The sequence below is a fragment of the Lepidochelys olivacea genome, assembly GCF_965140295.1.
Source record: "Lepidochelys olivacea isolate rLepOli2 genome assembly, chromosome: 25".
Lineage (NCBI taxonomy): Eukaryota > Metazoa > Chordata > Testudines > Cheloniidae > Lepidochelys > Lepidochelys olivacea.
The window spans coordinates 14,713,611-14,739,874 of record NC_140435.1 but is presented as its reverse complement, the minus strand read 5'-3'; the positions used below and the strand labels follow the sequence as shown (position 1 = coordinate 14,739,874).

General features: G+C 52.7%; 1 protein-coding gene across 1 annotated transcript in view; it reads right to left on the bottom strand.

Annotated features, from left to right (window-relative positions):
• ARHGAP45 (Rho GTPase activating protein 45) overlaps positions 1 to 26,264 on the bottom strand; it is a 45,507-nt gene that overhangs the window by 3,868 nt on the left and 15,375 nt on the right. Inside the window, exons 3-22 of the mRNA XM_084614371.1 lie at positions 26,096 to 26,239; positions 20,939 to 21,023; positions 20,294 to 20,366; positions 19,489 to 19,567; positions 18,044 to 18,181; positions 17,337 to 17,401; positions 16,456 to 16,566; positions 15,162 to 15,242; positions 14,286 to 14,465; positions 12,908 to 13,045; positions 12,318 to 12,508; positions 11,697 to 11,848; positions 9,892 to 9,969; positions 9,353 to 9,454; positions 7,690 to 7,853; positions 5,811 to 5,999; positions 4,709 to 4,846; positions 2,421 to 2,662; positions 1,809 to 2,067; positions 904 to 997 (exon numbers count right to left, since the gene is read on the bottom strand). Of these exons, the coding sequence (XP_084470497.1) occupies positions 904 to 997; positions 1,809 to 2,067; positions 2,421 to 2,662; positions 4,709 to 4,846; positions 5,811 to 5,999; positions 7,690 to 7,853; positions 9,353 to 9,454; positions 9,892 to 9,969; positions 11,697 to 11,848; positions 12,318 to 12,508; positions 12,908 to 13,045; positions 14,286 to 14,465; positions 15,162 to 15,242; positions 16,456 to 16,566; positions 17,337 to 17,401; positions 18,044 to 18,181; positions 19,489 to 19,567; positions 20,294 to 20,366; positions 20,939 to 21,023; positions 26,096 to 26,239 (2,703 nt within the window). The remainder of the gene's footprint in view (positions 1 to 903; positions 998 to 1,808; positions 2,068 to 2,420; positions 2,663 to 4,708; positions 4,847 to 5,810; positions 6,000 to 7,689; positions 7,854 to 9,352; positions 9,455 to 9,891; positions 9,970 to 11,696; positions 11,849 to 12,317; positions 12,509 to 12,907; positions 13,046 to 14,285; positions 14,466 to 15,161; positions 15,243 to 16,455; positions 16,567 to 17,336; positions 17,402 to 18,043; positions 18,182 to 19,488; positions 19,568 to 20,293; positions 20,367 to 20,938; positions 21,024 to 26,095; positions 26,240 to 26,264) is intronic.

Below are 26,264 nucleotides of genomic sequence, written 5' to 3'. Positions count from 1 at the left end.
ATAACCCTCCGGCCCCACTAGCAAGACCCTGGGACACCAGAGCCACATGCCAGGATGGCGAAGGTTTTTATGTTAACCCTGGTATTGCCACCAGTGGCTCTGGGTCTCTATTGCTCCCCTCTTTCCCCTGCAAAATGGGCACTGCCAGGCTGGACAGTTTTTCTGCCCTTAGAGAGATCAACCCCCTGTTGGTCGCAGAGGGTCCCAGTGGCAATTTTCTCTACAGCAGCAAGATCTGCATCCATTCAGCTGTGATGGAAATGAGAGCAGAGCGGCGATTGCTCTGAAGTAAGAATGGATGGGAGGGCTGAGCTGAGACCAACGACTTGTACGTCTACACCGGGCAACTTCACAGCACAGGCCCTGCCTATGAGAGATGCTGATGGCTCCTTCCACTGGCCAGATGCAGCATGATCCCTGCCAGTGTTCCCTGATAGCCAAAGGCCACCTCTTAGGCGTGAAACTCTGTCATCCTTTGTCCATTGAGTCCTTGGCCTCCCTGATGAGAATGACCCATGGGGCTCAGCCAGCCTCAATAGCAACTCAATAGCAGTTCTCATCTGATTCCCTGAGACAGGCGTCCCCTCCAGCATGGACCACCCCACCCTGCCAGCAATCACACCCCCCTCCAGCAGACACATAACCTCCAACAGAAAATCCATTACCTTAACAGCTGCCCCCCTCCCCACAAAAGAGGAAATCCCTCCTGCAGGGTCTAAACATGATCCTAGTGCCCAGTAGGATCATGAAATTCACTGGTGGTAACTTCTGGTCATTCTCAACCTGGGGCCAGTTTGGAGCTAGTAGTTTGGAGGTGAACAACTCTCTGGAGCTACCTTTGCATCGTTCAGAAGTCTTGGAAGATCGGGGGGAGGACAGGGCCTGCCTGTGGCTGTCACTCACCTCTGAACGGATCGGCATTGTTCTCTGAATCCCCCTTCTCCAAGGGCACCTCAAGGTATGGGATGTTGCTGTGTGGAACTGGGGGTTTGTTGTCCTGGGAGGGAAAGTGGAAGAGGAGCAACGTGAACAAATGGGGTGGGGGAAGGGGCCATTGTAATGCTCTGCTGTTCTCAACCTAAATTAAGGTCCTTTAAAGCCAGATCACAACACTCCCTTACCTTGCTCTTGGCTATAAGGGAAATGGGTCATGAACCTCCATTCAGAGGAACAAAAGCATAATTGGGTCAGTCTGTCTCAGTAGCCAGTATTTTAAAATGGGGGTGATAATCCATCCTTCCTCCCCCTCCTTTTCTGTCTTGTCTGCTGTATGTTTGTACAGCTATGGGGCCTTGATCCTTGCGGGGGCCCTCCTCCAAATACTACGGTTATACCAATAGTGACAACTACCAAGCTTCTGGTAAACACAATACAGCAGCGTATCCTGACACGAGGGCTGCCTGAGAATCTATCCCCAAAGAAGGTAGCTGGCTGAATCCTGGCTGAAATTCTGCTCTCTGGCTTGGCATGAATGACACTTCGAAAAGTTGTTTGATGCTAGATAGGTAGGAGGCTTCCTTCCTTCCTTGCAGCATGCAGGGCCTGGTCAACTCAGCTCCCTTTGTTCCCTTCTTCTGATGGTGGCCTGCCCTAGGTCAGAGAGACGGCCCCTCTTCCTCGGTGGAGCGCTGGCTGCTTCTACCTTCCTTTTAAAGCCCGTTCATGCCACATCCTGCTCACCCTCGTTCCTCTTGCTGGCACCAAAAGGCCCAGTAGTGCAAGCAGAAATAGAAGGTCTCGTTAGATAAGTGCTCCCCCACCCCCACCCCAATTCTAGGACGTGGAACTCGACTTGGAGGGACTCCCACCTGGCTAGAGCGCCTGGTCCCCTCTTCAGCATCCTCTGTGTGTTTGTCAGAGCTAGTCAGTAGCTGAGCCGCCTTGTTCTCGAAAATGGTTGAGTAGAAGATGATGAGGGCCTCAATGATGCGAGCCTGGTGGGGGTAATCGACCAGCGAGGACAGGGAGATGGTGGCCTCGGTGGGCCGGGGGCGCATCAGCGTTGGCCCGAAGACAATGCCCAGGTTGCTCGAGGTCATTTTGTTGTCCTGTTCTACTTCCACAATCCTGAAGGAGCCGGGGAGCAGGAAAAGACATGTTCATGGGAGAACAGGGTGGGAAGGGGGACCGGAGTGGAGGGGGAGGAGAGAGAAAGGGACAGATGGAACTTATACGGCACAGAGGCTGCTCTGCCTGTGGTCCAGGTGTCCCACTTCTCCGGGGGGAGTGACAGCGTTTGTATGGGAGGAGAGACCCCCACCCACCCGCCCTGCTAGTTCTGGAGAGGACTCCGCTGCCCTCAGACCTAACTTGAGGGAGGCTGCCTGAACCCCCACCCTCCCATTTCAAGGATGGGGGGGTGGCGGGTGTTGCAGCATCACTAACAACCCCCCCTTGCAGCTCTCCTCACCCCTCCTCACCTTCTAAGGTGCTGCACGATGTACTGCAGCGTGGCCAAGTTCTCCCGTGGAAGCTCCTTCAGCAGCTCCTTCAACTTTGTCACCAATGTCACCACCATCTTGTCCGTGTCAGCTCCCTTGTCCACCAGCTCGGGACCTCCCTTCCCAGTCTTGGTCTTGGTCTCGCCCCCACCTTGCAGGCTTTCCTTGGCCAGGCCCATGAGTTCATTGTACAGCCGGAAGGGCATGATGGGTTCTGGCAGCTTCAAGAAAGAACAGACGGGGGAGATGAGTCCGTGAAGGCAAATGCACAGACTCAGCGCTCACCAGCGCCAAGGCTGTAAAGCAATTTCAGATAATAGGAGATGGCCCTAGGCTCTAGGGCGGTCCTCTCCTTCCTGAATCTGCTCCCTGTCCTAGCTCACTGTGCTGAGAAAACTCTCGTCCTTTCTTCAGCAAACTTCTATGCCAAGGAAACCTCCCAAACGCTCCTGAGCTACCCACAATGCAGTGAGGGAAGGAAAGGGCCTCTCTCTCTGTCTCCCCTGCTTGCTAGGCACTCGGTCATCAGAGACCCGGCTTTACCCCTGTGCCACATAAATTCAGCCCCATCTTGCTATTTATTCCTGTAAATTACACACTCGTTTATCCCAGAACTTTGGATTTACCGAGCTCCTTCCCTCCCAATGCACTACAGGTCCCGAGCACCACAGCCATGCAGCCACCTCTGGGGTTAAGCAGGCAACCTGCTGCACAATGCTGAGGGGAGACTTTGGCCAAGGATGTTTTTGGGGGCTCGCTAATGGCCCCGGGAAGCAAACACGAACTTGGTTTGCAAACTGCACAGAACTCAGTTTAGCCACTGTGGAGGCCAGAGGGCAGAGGGCGTCAGTGCTGTTGGCATTCAAAAGTCTGTTTCTAGGGAATCTTGATGCTTCAAACCTTTAAGCACCAACCACTGAGCCGCTCCCTCTGGCATGTCTGAGTGATGACACGGAGACTTCCTGTCTCATGAATCATGAAGACTTCCTGTTGCTTTGGCTTGGTTTTCAGGCTGCTCTAACTAGGGACTTGAAAACAGAGTCTAACGTTGATCGGCTTCTCTCTTTCCCCTGTTTGGCTGTCCTGCCTTTCCAAACAGGCGACAGGTCATGTCCTCAGCCGCTGTAGTTCAGCATAGTTCCACTGCCTTCAAAGAGGCCCTGCCCACTTGGAGACTAGGGGAGGGTCTGTCCATAAACCTCTGCCCCTAAGGAGTTAACAGGTGCGAGGTTACCAAACCCACAGTCTAAAGTGAAAGAGACAAGCTGCTTCCCCTTCTGCCTTGCAGCGTCTGTTGTTTGAGGATGTGGGCCCCCTGTTTTAATGGGCTGGTTTCACATACTGGGGCCTTGGCCAAAGGAGAATTGGGAGAGTCGTCGGTACCAACCACCTTGAACGCCAAGGCATGAACAACAGCCGCTGCACCAGAACTGGCCTTGCAGGCGTGTGTGTGTGTGTGTGTCTGTCTGTCTAATGCTGGGTTCACAGAATGAAGCTTGCAAACTACCCCTGGACCAGGCCCAGCATGAGCAGTGGCCAGGCAAGAATCCCCCCTAATGTGCCCCTTGCCCATACATCCCCAACCGCATGCCTTATCTATGACTTGGAGGGACACCCTCTAGGCATGGGTGAAATCTGTCTCTGTGGTGTGCCCCTGAAGGGGTGAATTGGTGGACTGGCAACTGCCACGGTAGTTTTGCAGTGTGGGCACCTGTCCACCAAGAAATGATCTCATTGCATGCAGGCTGCCAAAGAACCGCTCGATGGACCATCTTCAGCAGTGTTGTCAAGCATTCAAAAATCATGAGTCATCTCGCCCCCAAAATAAAGCAGGAGTGTTTTGTTTGTTTAGCAACTAAGAGATTTGGGGGGGTTGTACTTGCCTTTTGGTTTCAGAGTCATTGAGTTCACAAAGGGCTACAAACTTGCTTTTGCTTTAGATGAGATTTTGGGGGAAGTCCTTTCTTTCAGGAGTTGGGACTTTAAGAAAAAAACACCAAAGAGCAGGATAAAATCCCCAAAGTTGGCAATGCTGCTTTAGGTTCCTACTGGCCTGCTTTGAATTTGGATATATGATTTCAATACCTTAGGTCTCTACCATTGGCATGGACCAGCCAGCATACAGAGTTTAACTCTAGTTTGTGGCTGAACTCCTTCTGCCAGAGGTGACCCAGTGGGGCTGGGTATGATCCCCAAAAAGTCTTTCTTTGGCGATTCTCCACCTCATGCAGTGCAGAGACGATCCTGGAGGGTCAGGAACTTGTTACCTGTCGCAGGTAGAGCTTCAGGACGTTGCTGATATCGTGAGGGGAGGCTTGGGACAGCTCCACCAGCTCCTTCCCATTCTCAAATGCCTGGCAAAGCTTCTCCACGCGTGTCTTCACGCCATTGACTCGATAGATGCCCTGCAAAGGAGGGCATGAGGTTGAAAGGAGACCAGGAGGGGTGTTTCACCACGAGCTCACCCAGCACAGTGGGCCCATCGCCCCATGCCTGGTTCTGTGGTTAGAAACAACAAATCAAAAGACTGGGACTGTTCATCTTGGAAAGGAGATGACTTGGGGTGGGGGGTAGGGTAGAGGTCTGTGAAATCATGAATGGTTTGGAGAAAGTGAATAAGGAAGTATTATTTACCCCTTTGTATAATACATGAACCAAGGGTCACCCAATGAAATTAATAGGCAGCAGGTTTAAAACAAACGAAAGGAAGTACTTCGTCACCCAACGCACAGGCAACCTGTGGAACTCATTGCCAGGGGATGTTGTGAAGGCCAAAAGTATAATGGGATTTAAAAAAGAATTAGGTAAGTTCATGGAGGATTGTCCATCTTGGCTAATAGCTATTGATGAGCCTGGGACGCTGCCGCCACGTTCTGGGTGGCCCTAGCCTCTGACTGCCAGAAGCTGGGAGTGGACGACAGGAGATGGATCATTCAATGATTGCCTGTTTTGCTCATTCCCTCTAAAGCACCTGGCATTGGCCACTGTCAGAAGACAGGACACTCGGCTAGGTGGACCACTGGTGTGACCCAGTATGACTGATCTTATGTTATTCGTAGTTAGTTATATAACAGCTGTTAAACCCAAGTGCTGCTATTTGATGCCTCAGTTTCCCCATCTGTGAACCAGGAGGTGTCTTACCCAAGGTTACAGATAATCTTGGCTCTGCTACTGACTCTAGTTCCTGGCTCCCAGCTCTCTAGACCTCTCTAGAAGCAGTCTGATGTTTTCACGGCGGGATACAGGCCCTGGGAAAGGAGCTGGAGCTCATGAGCAAACGAGCCATTCCTTGTCCGGATTACAAGGGCAGTCAGCCACTGCAGGGAGCCTGGCACGATTGGGGCGGAGGTCAGAAAGAGGGTGCCTCACCTTGGTTTTCAGAGCCCGCTTCTCGATCTCACAGATGCACTTCTTGATAATGAAGGGGATGCCGTCCGAGCTGTTCTGGGATGTCTGTGTGAAATCCCGGCCAAAGAGCTGCAGCTTCCCTTGGAGTTTCTTGTGGCCGCACTGGATGGCCAGGGTCTCCAGACATTTTTTGTGGCAGGCTAAATAGCACTGGAACCGACAGGAAGATGGTTGGTGGGAGAGACAGAGAGAGAGAAAGAGCTCTATGGTGAATAAAGCTTCAACTCACAGGGGCAGCTACCGTATTGTACCATGTCTCCTGCCTGGGAGACATCAGAGTGCCAATCAGAGCAGATTCACTGCATGCCAGAAGAAGTGCGTAAGAGCTGTGCTGAGAGGAGCAGCGCTCCAACAGCCGGGTGGGTGGGAGATTGCCTGTCTGTTGGGATGGACCCGAAGCCATTCCGTAGCCTGAACATGTCCCAAAAAACAAAGAAAACGATCTCTTCCAAACGCAAAGGGAGAGGAGATAGGCAGGGACTTCCCCAGCCCACCGAGCAGCAGGCCAAGGAAGCAGCTGCCCTATGGAACACACTGAGAGAGAGATTTCCAACTGGGCTGTCCCTGGGCCTCCGTTTTTGCAGATTCATCTTGCACCTGCAGTTAAGGCCTCTTGTACATCAGTACATCGGGGTCAGAGATTTAAGGGATTGTACCCCCTTTTTGACCTGAGTGGCTCGTCAAAGGTCAGGGCCCTGGGGGTGTTCCAGTTGGAAGCAGAAACTGATGCCATCTTGTTTAATGACAAGGAGTGTGCAAAGTCCTGCTTCTCCGAGTGCAGGCGGCACCGTGAACAAAAGGACAGATTCTCAGCTTGCAGCCCTAAGCCTCTTTGGCCAACACCAGACCCAAAAGCTCCAGCTCTAGCTTTTCCCATGGTCACTTTATGCTCCCAGGCAACTGCATGGCTTTCTTGCTGTTTGCCTCTGCCTCTCTCCCTGTTTTGTGTGTCCTGCCTTCTCCCCCCCGCCCCCCAAGCACACACACCAAACACAGACACTCAGCTAAATCTCTCTGCCCACTCAGTCCAAGCTCTCCGGTGGGTTCACAACCCCCTTTTGTCTGAGGGATGGGGAGAAGGGAGGACACTGCTGATTAACTCCTCCTGCCAGTTATGTTAATTGAAGAGTGTGTTCACATCCAATCTCAAAGAGGTGTGTGATCCACCAGTGTGTCTCAGCATACCAGCATTGGTGCCAACTCCATGGGTGCTCCGGGGCTGGAGCACACACAGGGAAAAATTGGTGGGTGCTCTGCACCCACCGGCAACCAAGCTCCCCATCCCAGCTCACCTCCGCCTCCTCCCCTGAGCATGCCACATCCCCGCTTCTCCTCCCAGTGCTTCCCGCCACAAAACAGCTGTTTTGCGGCATAACAAGCTGTGGGAGGGAGGCGGGAGGAGTGGGAAGTTGGAACACTCAGGGGAGGAGGTGGGGCCGGGGCAGGGATTTGGGGAAGGAGTCCAATAGGGGCAGAGTTGGGGTGGAGACTTTGGGGAAGGGGTTGGAATGGGGGGCAGGGCAGGGACAGGAAGCGGCGGGCGGTGGGGGTCGAGCACCCACCGGCGCCAGGAGAAGTTGGTGCCTATGCATAACAGGACTTACGTTGCAGGTGCATATTTGCTCCCACCCTTATATGAAGCTGCAGAAAGACAGTCCAGCAGCTGAGACTCTCGTGGAACAAAGATATGTGAGAAGTTAGATGCTGTCACCCAAAACACCTGCAGGTTCAGCTGAGCTCACTTGGTTCCCAGTTCACATCAGTGCTGCTGGGTACCTCTCCAGGCTTCTACTTCATCTACCCCTCCCTTCCCCCAGGCCTGCTTCCCGTCTCTCCCTACCTCCTCGCACTCCGCTCCCTGGAAGTAAACGTAGCTGTTGCATTCCCGGCATTTCGAAGGGGTGCGAAGTTTTCTCAGCCGATGGGTCTGGGCAGCCTTGGATAAACCCACGTTTCGGAATGGGCCCGTCGGAGCCGTCATTTCAGGGGCTATCCCATTGATGCCTAGAGGCAAACCAAGAATAAATCCATCCAAAATCCATGTGACTCAGAGGAGCTGGCATAGAGGATATCGGAGCCCAGGAGCACTTCCAACAGACCAGTCAATCAACTGGCCATGTCCATACTCCAGTCACGTCTCAGATATCCTACAGCCTAAGCTTTAGAGTCAACTCCTCTAAGTAACCTGGGTCAAATAAACCTGTTCCCACCTTCTTTCTAAGCCCATGATCATCCATAGGGATTTCATGGCCCTGGAGACATATGGAGAACTGTGGTGTCACCATGCGCTGTCTAGGCAGTCCTCACCCATCTCTTCTGTGCTCTCCTGTTTTCGGAGATGAGAAGAAAACACTGCCAGTTTGGTTTCTAGCTGATCCTCCACTGATTTAACGCCCAGCAGCACAGACTGCGAGCTAATCTCTAGGGAAGCTTGGCCAAAGTCTCCAGAAGTAATACGAAAGCACATAATGCGGGGGCCATGGGAGACTTTCCGCCAGCAGCCCCTTCCCCTGCCAAGCTGAATTCAATCCTCACATAACTTGCTTGGAGCTGACATTTTTGGGGAACGTTTCTTCCTTTTCCTGTTTTTGTGTGAGATAACCAGCCATAGAGATCCAAAGCCCCCAGCGCTGAGTTAGAGAGTCTGGAAAACGTGCAGCAAGCCTTGGTCAGACACAGCCCAGATCACAGTTCTGAAAGCACCATGACAGCAAGCACTTAGTCACCAGCTACCAGTCAACTTCTTTCCCTATCAACTGGAAGACTCTAGCAAATGTACGAAGAGTCCAAGTGACTTCGATTGTTACATACAAGGAAATCCTAGCTCAGTGATTGGCTGAAAGTAGTCATGCGACAAATCAATGTGTTTCCGTTATTTTCCTTCCAAGGTCTACAGTAGTGACAGGTCTAGTATTAAGTTAACCAATCAGATTGCATATGCAAATCTCAGTGACCTGACTGGCTCAATAGTCAGTAATAGTTGATTTCCTCCCTGCCAAATGGAACTCTTCTAGTCACCTTCAGAATGTTAGTTAAAGTGCTAAGAAATCCATGGCAGTGGTGGAGAGATTTCCACATACTGGGGATATGTGGTAAAATTCAGCTCTCAATCTCATTTTTTGGGGAATATCAAGGTTTACAGTTTCTCGTGGGACAATGTCAGCCCCAATCTGCTGTCAGTTAGACTAATGGCGCTCCCTGGACTCCAGTTATTCCATAATTGCTCCAGTGTCATGGGGATTAGAACCTGGCCCCTCGTTTTTGCCTCGGTCAGTAGCATTCAGATTATGGCAGTTCCGGCATCTGAACCAACTCATTCCAAGATAACTTTGCTGAATTCAGCAAAGTTACCCCAGGGATGAATTTGGCCCGTTGAAGCAAACACCATCTTAATCTTGTCCTCGGTCAATCTTTTAGTCAAGGTAAGTCACTATCTGCTTAATGTTGTCAAGGTGCCTGGGTACTGAGCCACAGGAATGGTGGAACCCTTCCCCATCACGTACTCTGTTCAAATGAAGCCGCATTCTCATCCTTCTCATCCAGCTCTTCATTAGAGGACATGGTGCCATTGGAAGACATCCGCTGGAACTTCTGGCTAAATGTACCTACCAAAACACAACCCACAATACGGAGCACGATTAGAGGCTAAACAGTTTCTCTTATGAATGTGTGTGTGGCCCACAGCCAAGTCCCGCGCCTACTAGGAGACAATGGCTCCAGAGTAGCCGTGAATTTTCCCCAGAGCTAGCACTCCCAGCCTGTCCCGTACAGTGCCTCCTGCTGGGAGGAACTGACGTAGCGGTGACATTCCAGTTCTCTTGTCATTCTACTGAGCCATCTACCGTCAGAGGCTGGGACCAAAGTAGTAATCTGCAGTATATAGACTTATTTTAAACTAGAAAAATTAAGACACAAATCTCATCTTAGCTCTCATGCTCTGCCCCCAGACTGGTCCCATTAGGAGATGTAGACTGGAGTAGCACAGGAGAAAGAAGCAGCCAGCCCTGTATTACACTGCTCCCCATGGGCCAGGTTACTCTACCTGAGGCTGAATCCAGGCTGCCCTCTGTTTCAATGATGGACGTTGGCCAAGACTTATGGACCTGGTGTCCTCTCCCACCTGCAGAAAGAACCACTTGACACGTGAGCTGCTGCTTGCTGGGTCCATGTGAGCAACATAGTTTAATTTAGAACAGCCTTGACACTGGTGGGCTCTCAGGCTGCAGAAAATCCAACTGCCCCTGCTCCGTTTCTTGCTTGCAGGCGCGTTGGGACCAGGGGTGAGTGTTGCAGAGGGCAAGAGGGCAGTCTCAGCACCAGGGTGCAGGGAGAGGGGAATCTGCAGTGGACCCACTTCCAAGCAATGGGCATTAGAAGCAGCATCAGCATGGATGGACTCTGAGAGGAGGCTCATCTGGGTAGGAAATTAGAGAATAATGAGCCCCTTCATCTTCCATCAGCATTATGGCAATTGAGAGCAATCAGCACCTAGCAGGATTGGGCCTGGGATGGGGTTAGCAAACCCCACACTGGAGAGCAAGGAGTTAAGGCGTTGCTCTGGGCCCAGGCTGCCCCAGCCAGGCACGCCACTCGTGCAAGGCATGGCTTCAAAAGGGGAGAAGAGCAGCTCTGAAGGGGGCCGGCAATGGAGGGGGGCAGATGGCGGCTCTGAGAGTTGAAGTATTGCCCCAGGGCACCTTTCTGGAGGCCTCATTACACCGACCAGAGGAGAACCTGCAATAGAGAGCAGTGACTGGGGGTACAGGACAGAGACTCTGACTGCTGGTGTAGTCAGCAGGGGCTGGGGTAGGAAGAGGTCCAGGGAAGGCCTAGTGTAGCCACCCATCGTTGAGCCCTGGACTGGAAATCGGTGGAAAGGATGAGCCCGGGCTCTCCTACCCGTATCTAGCAGACAGCATCTCCGAGAGGCCTACGGGAAGGACCCTGATTATTCAAAGGCCCAGCCCTCACTCCCCCCAGGGCAGGAGGGGAGAGCCGGAAACAAGCACCTGACCACTAGGCAGCACTGTGGGGCAGTAGCGCACCATTTACAGGGCCCTATAGTAGGACAGGGAGGGAAAATTATAGTGAGGAGGGATCTGAAGGACAGCAAAAGTCTCTTTGTTAAACACCCTCAATGGCTTTGATCTCCCCGGCCTGATAAGAAGCTGTAGCTGCCATTGTATTTAGTATATGTATTCTTTATGCCATCCGATCCTAAACCAAACTTCGCACCGCTTGATAATCTGTACGTTGTTCCCTGATAACCAGAAACTTCTACGCTTAAACTCTGTACCATTTTCTTTTTATTTTAACATCATCTTAATACAATTCTTAAACCTTAAAGGACTTAGCCAAGTATGCTGGCAAAGATAGAAGCACGAGTGCTCTCGGTGCTTCAGGGCACCAGTTTATGAGTGGTTGGGGTCAGGAAGAACAATTGCCACCTAATAGTATCGAAAGAATCATGTGCATCCAGAGCCCTTTCTCTAATGCATCCGGCATGGGCTGCAGTTGGAGACAGGTTATGGGACTAGATGGTTGGCAGGGGCTGATGGAGACCCTAGAGGCGGTGGACCAGGGGTCTGTTTGGGAGGGGTAGCTGGAGGGATACCAGGCTGGATGGACCAAGGGTCTGCTTAGTAAATGATGTTCACTTTGGATCCCTGATTCCATTCCTCTGCCCCACACGCGGATGGGCTCTCACAGAGGAATTGTTCTCTGCAGACGGAAGAACTCACTCTGCCCCAGACCATATTGCTAGAGAATAAAGTGGGGGGGGCAGCTCTTCATCAGAGGACACGGTGTCTGACCTGCACCCCCAGGCACTGCTCTCCAGGAGCTCACCTCTCCGTTCCACGTTCACGGTCCCACTTTGCTGCTCCCTCGCCGCTGCCCCTCCCTCCGAGACGCCTCCGTCCTTGGAGGGTGCAGCCCCGTCGGCACAACTGAAGTCACTGGCATTAAAGCTGCCTTTCCGTGGCCGGATGCAGGGGGACCTGATGGCCAGAAGGAAGGTGAAAGGGATCATTCAATTGGGTGGAGAGGAAGGGGATGTTCAGCGACAACTCGCCTGCCGCTGCAGTCACCCACTCTGGGACCGCACCACCCTGGTATCCTACGTATCCAACAGCCTGCCTCACCAGTCAGCACCTTCCTTGCCAGCCCGCACCGCACCTTTGGGGAGGGGGTGGGACACTCCAGCAGGTGACGCTGCTGCGGGGAGCAGGGAAGCCCTGGCTATTGGGAGCTCTGCAATCCTCTCTAGCCTGTCCCAGCAGGAGATGCTGAAGGAAGCAGGGCAGGAGTGCTAGCTGTGTGGGGGACTCCCAGATTGTCCCAGGCTAGCCTCTCCCAGCAGGAAGCGCTGTACGGCATGATGCAGGAGCACTGGCATTGAGAGTAGCTCATAGCCCCTCTCCAAGAGGGAGGGTCACAGGCAGCAGAGTGAAAGGGGGCCCTCCCTACCAGGCGTTCTGCGACACGTAGGGTTCAAAGTCGTACTGGGTCTCGGGTTCGTCTCCCCGCTGCATCTGCTTGACGTGGGAGGCGTACTGCTGTCCGGGGTCATACAGCTTGCTGCTCTCGCACAAGGTCTGGAAGTGGACGGGCTGGGGCGCTGTCTGTATGTGCATGATCTGGTAGAAGGAGATTGTAGCCTGAAATGGAGAGAGAGACTCAGAGCGGGGTGCAGGGGTATGTGTGACCCCGCACAAACCACGCGGAAGCAGCCCTTTGAGACTCCGCATGCTAGTGCCAGAGAGTCAGAGTTCCGTGTAAGACATGCCGCCGGGACCCTGGGACACTGTGCTAGGCAGAGGTCCCTGAGTTACCTCTAGCTTTAAGTCTTGGCAGCGGGATTGGAAAGAACTTTATCTCAGGTCTGCTCCTCCTCACCCTCTCTTCTACAGAGAGAGGAGCAGCCAGCCCAAGGGGGAGCGTAGGTGCTTTTGGCATAACACAGCGAGATCTGGGCTTCTCACAGCAATGTGTGCAGAAGAGGCTGAGTACGGTCCTACCGCTCAGGCGGCTGCCTCAAGCGAGCGAGCCCTACTCACCGATTTCATGACCTGGTCGCTCTGCTTGATCACCTCGTGGATCTGCCGCAGGACGTTCACCTTGGTGTCCTCCAGCTCCTGCTTCTGTGTGTTGGCATCTGCGATGCAGGTCCGGTATGTGGCCATCGACTCCTCTGCCTGAAAGCACCCGAGAAAGTGTGAGGTGCTAACTGCCCAGCGGCGGGAGGGCAGGGAAGGAAGACAAACCCTCCTTTGCCCCTTGGGTGGCACTTACCCTACAGTCCCTCCTGCCCAGGCAGTTCCGATGAGCATTTAGCACTGACTGCCCTGGAGAATGAAGTCCTTGAGTCACATACCAAGTGCAGCAGCCAGGGCAATGCTGGGGCAAGCACCCCCGGCTGTTCCCCAGGCACTCCTGCACTCATCCTTGGTTTCTATGCTGGGACAGCTGCCAACAAGACCAGCTGGGGAAGTTCTTTCAATGCAGACACTTGTCTGCTAGGATTCATGGGTTCCAAAGCCAGACCATTGTGATCATCTAGGCTGATTTCCTGTGTAACACCAAGTCATAGCTTTCCCCCCAAGATAATCCCTAGAGCAGATCTTTTAGAAAAACATTCTGTCTTGATTTAAAAATTCTCAGTGATGGAGAATCCATCACAACCCTTGGTAAGTTGTTCCAATGCTTAATTATCCTCACTGTTAAAAATTTACCCCTTATCTGCAGTCTGAATTTGTCTAGCTTCAACTTCCAGCCATTGAATGATGTTATTCCTTCTCTGCTAGATTGAAGAGCCCCTTACAAAATATTTGTTCCCCATGTAGGTATATGTCGACTGTAACCAAATCACCCCTTAACCTTCGCTTTGTTAAGCTAAATAGACTGAGCTCCTGGAGTATGTCTCTATAAGGCAGGTTTTCTAATCCTTTAATCAATCTCACAACCCTTCTCTGAACCCTCTCCAATTTATCAACATCCTTCTGGAATTGTGGACACCAGAACTGGATACAGCATCCATGTCAAGTCCCGCCGAACTAATTTCAGTGGCTGTCAGGGGCAGCGAATTCCCAGCAAAATTGGAGCCAGTGAACTAAAACACCTCGTTACCATTGGAAGGTGATAGCGGATTGGTTCAGTGGCCCTGCTGTTCAGCCTGGTGAGAGACCCAGGTGGTCCTGGGCGGGTGCAGGGGGTTGGGGTCTACCAGAGGCCCTGCTAGTGAGTGATTCAGCACCAGTCCCTCTGGTCAGGTACGGAGCAGAAACACTGGGAGTCTGGGATGTGCTTCCGGCTGAAAGGATGGTTTGGAGATGTACAGCGTTTGGGACACGAAAGGCTCCGATGGTGTGGAGAGGGCTCCCTGCCCACTCAACATCCCAAACAGTGATGTTCTCCTAGCATCTCCCTGACCCTCACCTTATTCCTGGCCTCCTCCTCCAGCCGCCTCTTCTTGTCCAGGGTCTTGTTGGTGGTGTTGCTGCTGGTGTTCTGCTGTTCCTCTTCGGCCTTCACTGTCATATACTTGGCCTTCTCGTGTTCTTCACAGCGCTGCATGTATATCTGCTTGGCCTTGCGCAGGTTGGTCTCAGCCTCTTGCTGCCGGACAAAAAATTGGGACCTTGATCCAAGGTAACTGGTCTAGGGAAAAGTCTGTCTGTCCAAGGAAAATGTTATCCTCCCCCTCCCTAGCCCCAGGGTTCTCTCCTCACTGGCCTGAAAGATTCTCCACTGCAGAATTACGGGATGAAGCTGAGTACTAACCAACTCTGCACACATATGGCTAGGAAATGAGCATGGAGGGGAGGAAACTTAGACTGTAAACTCTTTGGGGCAGAGGCTGGCTCTTTGTTATGCATATGTACAGCGCCTAGCACAGTAGGGATCAGATCTAGAACTAGGGCCCCAGGCACTCCCGCAGGATAAATAATAAGGAAACAGTTCTGGGCTCTTATAGTGAAACTGACAGGGGGGTTGGAAGAGCAAAGCTCCTTTCAATGGGAGAACTGCTTTCCTGCCCCCTGGGAGCACTGGGATGGTGGGGATGATGGGAGGGTGGGGGGGCAGAAGAAGTGTTACAGTCCCTTGGATGCACATTTCTCACATTGCTTGTCCATCAGGCTCACTGAAGAGGCAAATCATAGACCAGTCCCGTGCGTGCTTGTTTCTAATGCCGGCACGAAGAGGGGCAAAGAATCTGACAATATGAGTGACAAGATGGGGGGGGGGGGCTGTCACAGCCAGGATACAATCACGGCACAACCCTATGGCACGCTGCAGCTATTTGTTACCTACCAGCTTCCTCTGGGCCCGGTGCCACTGTTCCTTAATCTCCTTCCTTCGCTTTTCATGTTCAAGGCGTCTCATTCCTAGTGGCTGGAATGGAGGGGGGTGGGGGGGGAACAGAATGGTTTATAGTTGAGGCCAGTAGGGGGCGGAGTCAGGGGCAGAACAGCTCAGAGGCCTTTTTGACCTGTGCCTAGATATGCTCTGCCCTGCTCGGGTCCTCCAAATGCACCAGTTTCCTTTACAGTGGATTGCAGTGCTCATAAACCCAAGGGCTTGCCAGCACCAGACAGCACCCGCCATAGCACGGGCAGCTCCACACAGCTCTGCCAGGTCACTTGTCTCATTCCTGGCCTGCCCTGCCTACCCCGGTCCTGTTCTAGTAAGCAGACTTTGCTGTGTGTTGCAAAGGCTGAGTCACTGGGCTACAGCATCAAGAGATGTGTGTTCTATCCCTGGCTTGCTCTGTGATATTAGGGTGTCATGTGCCTCAGTTTCCCCATCTGTAAAGTGGGGGTGCTGATACATACTTTCCTTTGTAAGGGGCTTTGTGATCTACAAATGAGAAGTGCTATAGAAGAGTTGTTATCACTGATGATGCTGAACTAAGGGCGATTCTGTGTTGTGGACAAACACCTCAAAATTAGGTGGATGGTGTCCTGTTCATTTTCACTTTAGGCTGATATAAGCAAACGGAGCTCTCTGGCGGTGAAAGAACCATGCATTACCCTACTGTCCTGGGCACGCAGACCGGACCTAGCAGCTTTCTGCTAGTGACTCACGCGTGTAACTTTGTCCATGCCGGGAACAATACACAGACCCTGAAGAGGCCTAAGCCGAGCTGGAGAATGGTGAAAATGAATTGTTTGGTTTAGCTGAACTTAGGGATGGTTGTGAGACCTTTTATCCAAACATCCCAAAGCCCAGGAGTTTGGATACATGATTCTGGTGCATCTCCAGTTTGGAGCAGTAACAGGGGATGCCGGTAAATATCAAACCCAACCCCTGTCTTAGTTGAGTGAAAGGGAACTCTGAAGATCTGTACCTGAAAGAGAAACCCTGTGGTATAAAGACAGCGACAGGACAGCACTTCTACCACTGCAAAGTCCCTAGTGGGAAGGGGTTACTCTTAGGTGCCCTTTCCAGTAGGAGAGGGCACTTCCTGTTTCAAAGCCAGGAACTCAGGGGCATCAGGTGTTCCCTGCAGATCAAACAGCAAACAGGGAAAACAAATGCAGGGGATCTCTCCAGCGATTTGCACCAAAGCATCCCGTGCAGCTGTGAGTGTGGGCATCTCTCCTACCTGCAGGAAGGTATGGTTCTGCAAGGTGGCAGCCGTTTGCACGACTGTGGCGCCGTACTCCATATCCTGCTCCAGAGCCAGCGAGTAGATCGACAGGAACGGCATGTGTGGCTGGAAAATTACAACACCCCCCAGAGAGAGTCAACTGCCACAGCGAGCACATGGCAGAGAAATGGTCCTAGCCCCGGGGCAGGGGGTGGAGGAGAGTGAGAGGCCCAGACTGTCTGTGTGCTGCCGGCAAAGGCCCAGAGCTAGCTTTTACATATAGATGAATTGTGTACTGTCAGCACGGTGCAAAGGGGAAGAAGGGGAAATGTCAGAGGTTCTGTTGAGCTTGAAGTGCGTAACCTCATCCCCAGCAGCTCTCAAACCAGAGTGCCTGTAAAACTCTGCGATATGACTTTATGCCATAACCGCTTCCTCCTGGGATTCCTTCTAGCCTGGCTGGTAGATAGCTCACTCTCACCCAAACAGGTCCTATTGTTATGGGACCCAGAGCCTGGGTTCAAGTTGAAGTGAATGGTCGTTACTTGGACCGGGGGGGAGGGAATTGGGCCCCTGGATTTGCCACGAGGGAGCAGGGAGTCTCAAAAATGAAGTGCCATACCTAGAAATTTAGGGGTGAGATTTTCAGAAGTGCTTAGCACTGGCCTTTGAATTCCGTGCTCCCTTGACTGCAGTCGGAGCCAAGTTAGGCAGTGCAGCGTGCTTCTGAAAAATTATACCCTAGAAGGGCTTAGCTGAACCCGTGAGGCTCTGAAAGTGCAGTGTTTCTCTCATGAGCAGGGAGGTTTCCAGTGCTTGCTTCTGGTGTAAGTAAGGCCCAGACGTATGCAGGAACCCGACACAAGGGGTGTGCTTACATCGGAGCTCTGACCTACCTCCTGAGTGATCGTTTGCTTACAGCTGTTCACCATCTTCTGCAGTCCTTTGGCAAATTCCATCTCTGCAAGGGAAAGGAAGGAAGTGAAGATGGACTTAGAAGGCCTTGCCCTGCTGATTTTGTGTTTCATCACACACACACACAATCAAAAAAAACCCTTTGCCTTTTTCTATCAAGGTAAAAAGAAAAGGAGTACTTGTGGCACCTTAGAGACTAACCAATTCGTGAGCTAACGAAAGCTCATGCTCAAATAAATTGGTTAGTCTCTAAGGTGCCACAAGTCCTCCTTTTCTTTTTGTGAATACAGACTAACACGGCTGTTACTCTGAAATCTATCAAGGTAGTAATTCTTTGCATGCACATAGATCTACTTCATCCATAGATCTTAAAGTGCTTTACACAGGAAGACAGGTATCATTTTACAGCGGGCCAGACTGAGGCAGAGACTTGCCCAAGATCATACAGAGTCAGTGGCAAATTCTGGAATGGAATTCAAGTCCTGACTCCCAGGCCTGTGCTCGGTCCATTAGGCCATAAATGACTCTCTCGGTCCCCAACCCATTTCTGGATCAAGGGGTCCCTTCAACCTCAAGCCCGTAATAAATACTACGAGAATGGGAGCTGGGAGTAGCACTGTGGCCATTACGATGCCGCCTTCAGGAATTCAGCATCTTGGGAAGCATACTCTGTCCTCTCGCCACTCACCCAGAGTGGTCCTCTTCTCCAGGTAGTAGAAGAGGTCCTTCATGTACTTGGAGATGTTTTTGGCATACTGGAGAGCAACTTCCACGCCGCCCTCACACCGCTGGAGCATGATGTCCACCTCTTCTGCAGACGGACGGACTGTGACAGAGGGACACGGCGAAAGATGGGAGAGAAGGAGGAGATATAGAATTAGCCAAGCAATTAAGCTACTGCCAAGCACTCTCATCCGCTGACTTACACACCCAAATTGTCTTGGGGTTTCCAGGAGTCCTGCAGGGATCAAAGAGGCATCCGGGGGGATCCTGCGGGGGTCAGACACACTGGTAGGGAACTGGAACCAAGGAGCAGAACTGACCTCCTGAGCCACTGCAGGCTTCCCCCATGTCACCCTCCCCCATGGCATCAGATTCAGACTTCCTGAGCTTTCCTTTAAAGCCCTTCATGACCCTGCCACACCCTACTAATCCACTCTCATGTCTCATGACATCTGTTGCCTGCCAATGACACCAGCTTCCGTCGCCAGTTTGTCTGTTTCTTCCACTCGCCAGAGCCGTCCCGTGAAGTGCTCTCCCCAAACGAGCCTGTCAAGCCGTTACCCTGCCCTCCTTCAACCCCCTTTCCAAAGTCCACTTGTGCTGCCATGCTGGGATTGAACTTCCAGCTGATCGTGGCTAGGCAGGGGGCATAGTAAGGGTTACCGATACGTTTCTAGCATTTATAAGCAAACTGGCTCGATCCCTGCAAATTGCGCAGGTAGTCAGCCGATAGAAAAGTGGGTTCTTATTACTTCTGCCCTTTCCCGCCTCGCTCCACTCCCTCTGTCACACCAACTTTTGTTGTCTGGTCTGGTCTCTAAGCTCTTTGGGGCAGGGACGCTCTCTTACGTGTTCATGCAGCGCCCCACAGAACGGTTGGGGCCTTTGGGTGCTATTGCAGCAGTAGTGAAAATGATGAGGCTCTCTCGTCTCGGAGGAGACGTTGGCTGGACGGGCATTGCACCCGCTGGACGGTTTGCAGGAACGCTGCCTGCCTGAACTGGCCCACCACCTGCTGGCTCCGAGACTTAGAGAAATGCCACGAGCTGCACATTTCATGGCGAGTGTTTGTTACCAGCCCCTTTGTGCCCTCGGCTGTCTGGTGGGCATGGAGAATGCAGTTTTAACTGCTTTGGTGCTGCCTTTGGTGCTGGGTCCAGGGGGCAAGAATACACCTGCAGGGAAGCCTCATGTACTTGTCACTTGCGCCCCGCAATCCTGTGGAACGCTGGCATTCAGCACCACTGCAAGCCAGGGACTTGCACCTGCACGTTTCTCCCTGAACCTCGATAATGGAGAGGGAACGTCATGTCCTCTGAGCCACTCCGCTGGTCCTGCTGCCCAGACTTCCCTGCACTCAGCAGGATTTATTCTGCACCCAGCCACTGGAGATGATGAAACATCACTCACCTGAATCAAATTTTTCCATGCCGGCTGGCATGCCGTCTGCGCCCTGCCCAGGGATCCCTCCGTAGAGGTTCTCCATCGACTGTTGGGGTGGGGAGGCAAAAGATCTCGTTAGAGAGTGAGAAGTAGGTGCAACGAGTGAAGACGGGAGCAGGCTGCCATGGGGGTTTTTCAGAAGCCAGGAGATGGATATAGAAACCTGGGGCTCCTGGCGGTTCTCTATGTTCACTGAGGCCCAGAAAAAGGAGCAAACTCTTTTGATCTGCCAAGTGCAGCCCTGGGGTCGTACATGAAGGCCCTCAGGGGACATGGAAGTATCTGTGGTTAAGTGACCTGCTCAAGGTCACACAGCAAATCAGCAGCAGAGCCAAGAATAGACACCAAGAGCCCTGATTCTCAGTCTTCCACTCTTTGGTCTACAAGATCATCCAGTGACCTAGCTGAAGTCCTTCTCAGGGGCCTGTCACCTCTTTAGCTAAGCACCCTGTGCCCTTTTGATCTCTCCTTGTCTGCATGAATGGCAGTAGGTACAGGGCCAAGCAGACAAGGCCTGTGTGATGTTCCCTGCACAGTTCTGTCAGTGCCCTCTAGGCTAAGCTGGGACAGCCAGGCTCTGGGTTGGTTGCCTCTACTTGTTCTTGAGCAGAGACTGTGTGTAGCTGCTTCTCTCTGTGCCGAGCAGGGCCTGTTCAGGGCTTCTGAACGGCGGGGTGCCAGAAGTAAAAGCAAACCACAGCGATATCCCGCCTCCGGTCCACTTAGGAGCAGGCTGACCCAGATGTGCTTGAACGAAACTTGTGTCACTCACCTGATTCTGGTCGCTGGGAGGTATCGAGAGCAGGGTGCTGCTGTCCACCTCTCCCATGAGGAATTCAGACACGCTGGAAGAAGGGGCAGGAGGACATGGATGGTCAGCACGGTTAGAGTTATTAACAGGAGAGCAGCAAGTAGGACCTTCCATATCACTTCAGAGTGCAGGTCCCTGGATTCTGCCAGGGGCCAGGCCCCAGGGCCTGATTCAGCTCCTCTTCCTATTCGCGTCAGTGGGGATTGGATCAGCCCCCAAATGTTTTAGCCCCTACAGTTTAGATGAAGGTGAAGTGGTGGCAGGAGGAGACCAGAGGTATCTTAATAGCCCCGCCCAGGTGGTTGTCTGAACCAGACCTCCTGGTCTCAATAGCAATGTGAGTATAATGGATGTAAATGATACAAGGAACAGACCAGGACGTCCAGCCAGGGTCCACCAGGGACCTTGTGACGCTGCAGGGAGTGGGGGAGGGGTTGCACACCCAAAACTTGGTCTTTCACCATTGCCAGTAAAAGCTGCCCCTTGTCAAGATGTGAGCGTGCAAAGTGACAGGGCGGAGCGGCATGTTCTGTCTGGGGGGGGGACAGTCGAGGTTGCAGGGGAGGGGCACGTCCTCCAGACCGCCAATGGCTGAGGTTCGCTTACGTGCTACTGAAGGAGACTGCGATGGTCTCCAGAGCCTTCTCGAACTCCCGCTTGTCCGTCTCATTGCTGGACTCATAGTGGAAACCTGGGAATGAAAGAGAAGCAAAAGCCTTTTTGTGACTGACACCTACTGAGCAGCCATTTACTGGTGGTGGTCCCAGACCTGCTCCGACGTAGGGAGAGAGGGCTGAGCCTTGCAGCCTTGCAGCCCATCCAGTCTCTGCTCTCAGGCTCGGCTGCCCCCTTAGACAATTCTCATGTACCTCTGTCCTTGGTAACTAGGGCGTGTCTACACTCCAAAAAAAACCCCGCGGCAGCAAGTCTCTGAACCCAGTTCAGTGGACTAAGGCTCCTGCTATGGAGTGTAGACATCCCCACTCAGGCTGGAGCCTGGGCTGAGACCTCCCCCGTCTCCAGATTTCAGAACCTGGGCAAAAGCCCAAGCAGGAATGTCTATCTTTGGCCGCATAGCACAACTCCTGTGAGCCCAAGACAGTTGACCCGGGCTCTGAGACTGGCTGCTGCGGGGGTGTTTTTCAGAGTAGACGTACCCTAGGTGCCACCAACAAAACAGTCTGGCTCTATGAACCCAGCTTCTCTATGCTAATTGCCACAGTAAGTTTCTAAGGCACTAGCAGGGCAGCTTTTGAAACAGACCTAGAAACCCTGGGGGCAAAGCCCTGCAATACATATAATCATGTCTCTTAGAGTTGGGAAAGACTTGTCTAGGTTTCATCTGGTCCAGCACCCTAGGGAGGGTTAGCTCTGGATTGTTCTCATGGAATATTCCCCAGGGCTTTGTCCAGTCCAGTTTTAATTTCCCCAGTGACGGGGCTTTAACCATTTCCCTTGGGAGGTTGTTCCCTGTTCAACATTAGCAAAAGTTTCCTCATACTTGGTCTGTATTTCCCCTAAGGTCAGTTGCAACCCATCACTCCCAGCTACCCCGGGGCCACCATAACAGATAAGATGAATCTGTGTTACTGATGTGCATTTCCTGCCCTACGGCTTCAGAGCCTTCTGCTTTGAGATGGAAAAGGCTGATTAAAGAACCCCTCTAATCCCAGACTGTGAGCGAGCAGCTTGTACTGCTGCAGAGCTGCCAGGTGGAGGAGTCACCCCGGCAGCGTGAGCCGTCACCCCAAGCTCTGAATCCTGCAGATCCCAAAGAAAAGGAGAATTTTAGTCTCATCTAGTTTAAGTCCAGGGATTCTGAATAGGTCAGATGCAGAATCATTCTGGGTCTGCTCCTGCATGAATCTAGTGTAGAATCGCTATAGGTTTTAACATGAAATGGTAAAAAGAGAATGGGCCCAATTCTGTATTCCCTGCACCCTGGGCTCAGCTCTCCATTGCCCTACCCCTGGTGCAAAGTAGGTGTGAAATGTTCCTTCTGATTAGGTTGCATATTACAGCCACGTTGATGCAAAACTAAAGTCTCCCAGGGTAAAAGACCAGAATCTGTCTCACAACCTCATCGCTCATCAAGGTCAACTCTCTGCATGGCTCAGAGGAACCCTCATTTTTAAACACACCTCACATCAGCGCTTGCCACGACTGCCGTGCCACTGAGCCCGGCCCATGCTGAGGCCCTGACAGGCAATCGCTGAGCAAGCCAATCAGCAGATCTCGTTCCACCCTGCTATGGAGGAACTTCCCGTCCCTTGTGGTTACTGTTTGGTGTCCAGGAAATGAGGGCAGTGACGCAAAATGTTGTGCTCTGTGTGCGGTTAAACCCGCCGTCCCTTCCCCCACTGCTGTTGTAACACTGAGCTCTCGGAAGCCTTTTCACGGGCAGGCTCGACAGAACCACGTCTCACAAACCCTGTGGTGCCGTCAGGGACCCTGGGAGATAGTGGCCGCGCTGGCCAATGGTGATTCGGGTTTAAGATTTTTATTGCCGTCACGCATAGAAGGCCCCGTCACGAATCTGAGCTCCATTGCGCTAGGCACTGCGCACCTTGTAAAACAGACTGCCCCCGCCCCAAAATCCTGACAGTCTAAGGCCTGGATCCAAAGACTCTCAGTGACCTCAGTGGGCTTTGGGTCAGCCCTAAGTACCCCTCATGTCATCTGAACACATGGTTTCTCTCCTACAAGCTGGAAAATAGGCCAGCTTGGGCTTATGGTTTTCAGCCTGGCCGCCAGTTTTACAGACACAAGTTTGCACCGCCAGTGAGGAGCCAGTACTGATGTTCAGTATTTAGAAATCCTCCTGGATCACAGCCACAGTTGTGTAGAGACGCCCCCAAATACCAGCCCTTTGCACCAGACATTAGTTGAGAAGGCACAATAGTGCCCACAAATCTGCAGGCCATTTTTGAAAATCAGGCCTATCAAACAAAATCGCCAAGAATAACAGCGCGGCTGGGAACTGCTTTCCCGGGGTCCCACTCATCAGAACCCCGGGCGTGTATTTCCACCCTAGTCAATGGCACGCTTTTCTAACCACCTCTGAAGAAGAAATTTGCTGTTCTCCTATCACCTTGGCTCAGATCAACATGTGAGATCAGTTTAATAGCCGATTCATGCATTGCCTTAGCTGCGTGAACAATACCTGTCAGGTTTGGAAAGGCACAAATGGCAGCTAGGCACCAAACCCTCAGCGACATTCCAGGGGGCTTCAAAATAATAATAAAAATAGGGGCTGGGCCCTAGGCTGCAATCTGTGCCTTGGATCATCTCCCTCTCCCACACTTTGAGTAGGCAGGGAGCCTGATTCTGATCTCACTTCTTATTGTTTTATTTCCGTTGCTGTAGGGCCCTTGGAGCCCGAGTCACGGACCAGGACCCAAGTGTGCTGGTCGCTGTACAAACGCAGAACAAAGAACTGGCCCAGAGAGCGGACACTCCTACCAGCTTTACATGAGGAACTTCATTCAGTTCAACAGCGTGGCTCTCGATCCACACCAATGTAAGTGAGAGGACAATCAGGCCTCTTCAGAGCTCTGAGTACCCAGTGTTTATTATTGATTGGGACGGGGTCTGTACGAAACCTCTGGATCCAAACATCCCCAGTCTCTGGGAAAGTTCAGACGCAGAGCCCAGCGTTGTACCGTGGGCTCATTGTGGGAATGGGGCTCTCCGCTGCCTGCGGATGTCATTTACACTGGCATGAGGTAAGAGGCCAGCGTGCATGAGTGGAGAATTCTGACCTGGTGACATTTCACACCCGCTTCGGCTAGGTGTAAATGATGACACAAGACTCAGGGCAGTGGAGAATCGAGTCCTATGGCTGATCCCCTCTTTTAGGCTTCACAGGTGTAAATCTGGAGTGAGTGCATGAGAACATAAGAGTAGCCACACTGGGTCAGACCAAAGGTCCATCGAGCCCAGTGTCCTGTCTTCCAACAGTGGCCAATGCCAGGTGCCCCAGAGGGAATGAACAGAACAGGTAATTATCAAGTGATCCATCCCCTGTCACTCTTTAATCAATGGGATTACACTGATGTGAAAGTGGTGGAAGGGAAAGGAGAATCAGAGCCCGTCTCCTGCCTTTGCAGGGGGATAGACTTGGTGACCTAGTAGGTCTTGTCCATCTCCAATTACTGTGGTTCTCCTGCACCAGCCTCGAGGACATCCCCCGGCACACACAGCTTTCATGGCCAACCAGCAGTGATTTTGTCCCAGTGGAAGAGAGCTGGGAACCCAGACCCCGATATCAGTCGGGGCAGGGGAGCCAGGGGTGGCTTTCCAACAGACAAGAACTCACCACAAATATTGCACCCCCGTCCCAGCCCTGAAGCGGAACTGAGAGTTCCAGGAAACACATCATGGCCTGACTCCTGAGCACCTCTCACCATGTGGTGTCCAAGGGGAAAATATGAGTGAAAGGGCTAAACCTCCCACTGGAGTCAAGGTCCAAGTTCCCACTGATTTCAGCGGGGCCTGGGTTTGGCCCTAGGTCCGTGTTACCCCCAGTGATGAATGTTACAAGACTCTCCCCCCGAGTCAGTTTCTCAGAGCAATGTGGTCATGGCAGGGTGAGGCTGAGGGTGTTAGCCAGGCCGGGGCTGGTTTTATAGCTCAGAAAGCAGCCCTCCCTCTCCCATGCCCTGGTTTGTTGGTTGGAAGGTTTCCCACTGGCATCATTCACTTGGGCTTGTCTGACACCCTGTCTGGAGAAAGGGCAGCTGCTTTGTAAAAGCTTTGGTGTGAATGGTCTCCCCCAGCTGTGACCCAGCACCCTCAGGCCGGGCTCTCTCTAATCCCAGGAAATTAAATGCTAGATTTTGGCTAATCCACGCTACACTTCCTGCGGATCTGAGACAGCTGGCTCCTGCCTGGTGCAGGCACAATGTGTCAGACGAAGGGCCATACTTGTCTCTGGTGTAATTCCACTGACTGCACTGGGGCCACGTGCTGAATTTGGCCCAGTGAACGATTCATGCTAGTGACCCACAGAGGCTTTTGTGTCCGTCGATGAAGGTCTGCACCCGTGGGCATAAAGAGGGTTAGGGCGAGAGCAAGCGAGCGGAACGTGGGCTGAAAATCACAGCAATGTTCCTGGTGGGGAGGGGAGGGAGAACAACCAGACTGCGGGATCCTCTCCCCTGTGAGAGCTTGCTCACTGGAGTCATTTTAAAGTGGACTACACCGAGCCCTGGAGAACAGGCTGTAGGGAACAAGCCTGCTCTGGCAGAGATACCCTAGTGCCGGGGCTGGGTCGACAGCCCTGGTGACTGAAAAACTGTCTCTACCCCCCTGGGCAGAAGCCACACTAGCTTCCTGGTCACTGTTCCCCACCAGTGTGCCTGACCCCCGCAGGACCCCCCCCGGATGCAGAAGGGAGCTCAGTCTCCATAGCCCATTCAGTCCTCAGCCTTTGTCTGCCGCATGTGCAAGCAAGGGGTAGGCTAGCGCTGATTGTGATTGTGATTTGGATGCAAAGGACATCTGCAAACCAAGGACTGGGCTGAGGCCTCACCACTGAGTCCTTGCAGCCCTGACCCCAGCCCCAAAGAGCCTTTCCTTCGGGTCAGCTTCCATCTGCCTCCAGCCCAGGCTGGCTGTGAACAGGGTCAGCGTCTGTGAGTCCGCACCAATTGCTGGGCATGGGTGGGGCGAGTGGGGAGGGAGGCAGTGAAGGGTGAGCAGAATTGCCGAGCATCTGCACTGTGCTCATGACCCAGCAGGAGACAGGTGCTGTGGACTGACCTTTGACCCTGGATATTAGGGTTCCTGCGGCTGTCAAGGTCTCCAAGGTGTTGAGCAGTGGGTACTTGTTGATGACCTGCCGGAGGACCCGCAGGGCTTCCCCCAGGCACTCGTGGGCTAGCGGCCGGTGAGACTCCAAGGGATCTGCAACAGAGAGGGGTCAAAGCGG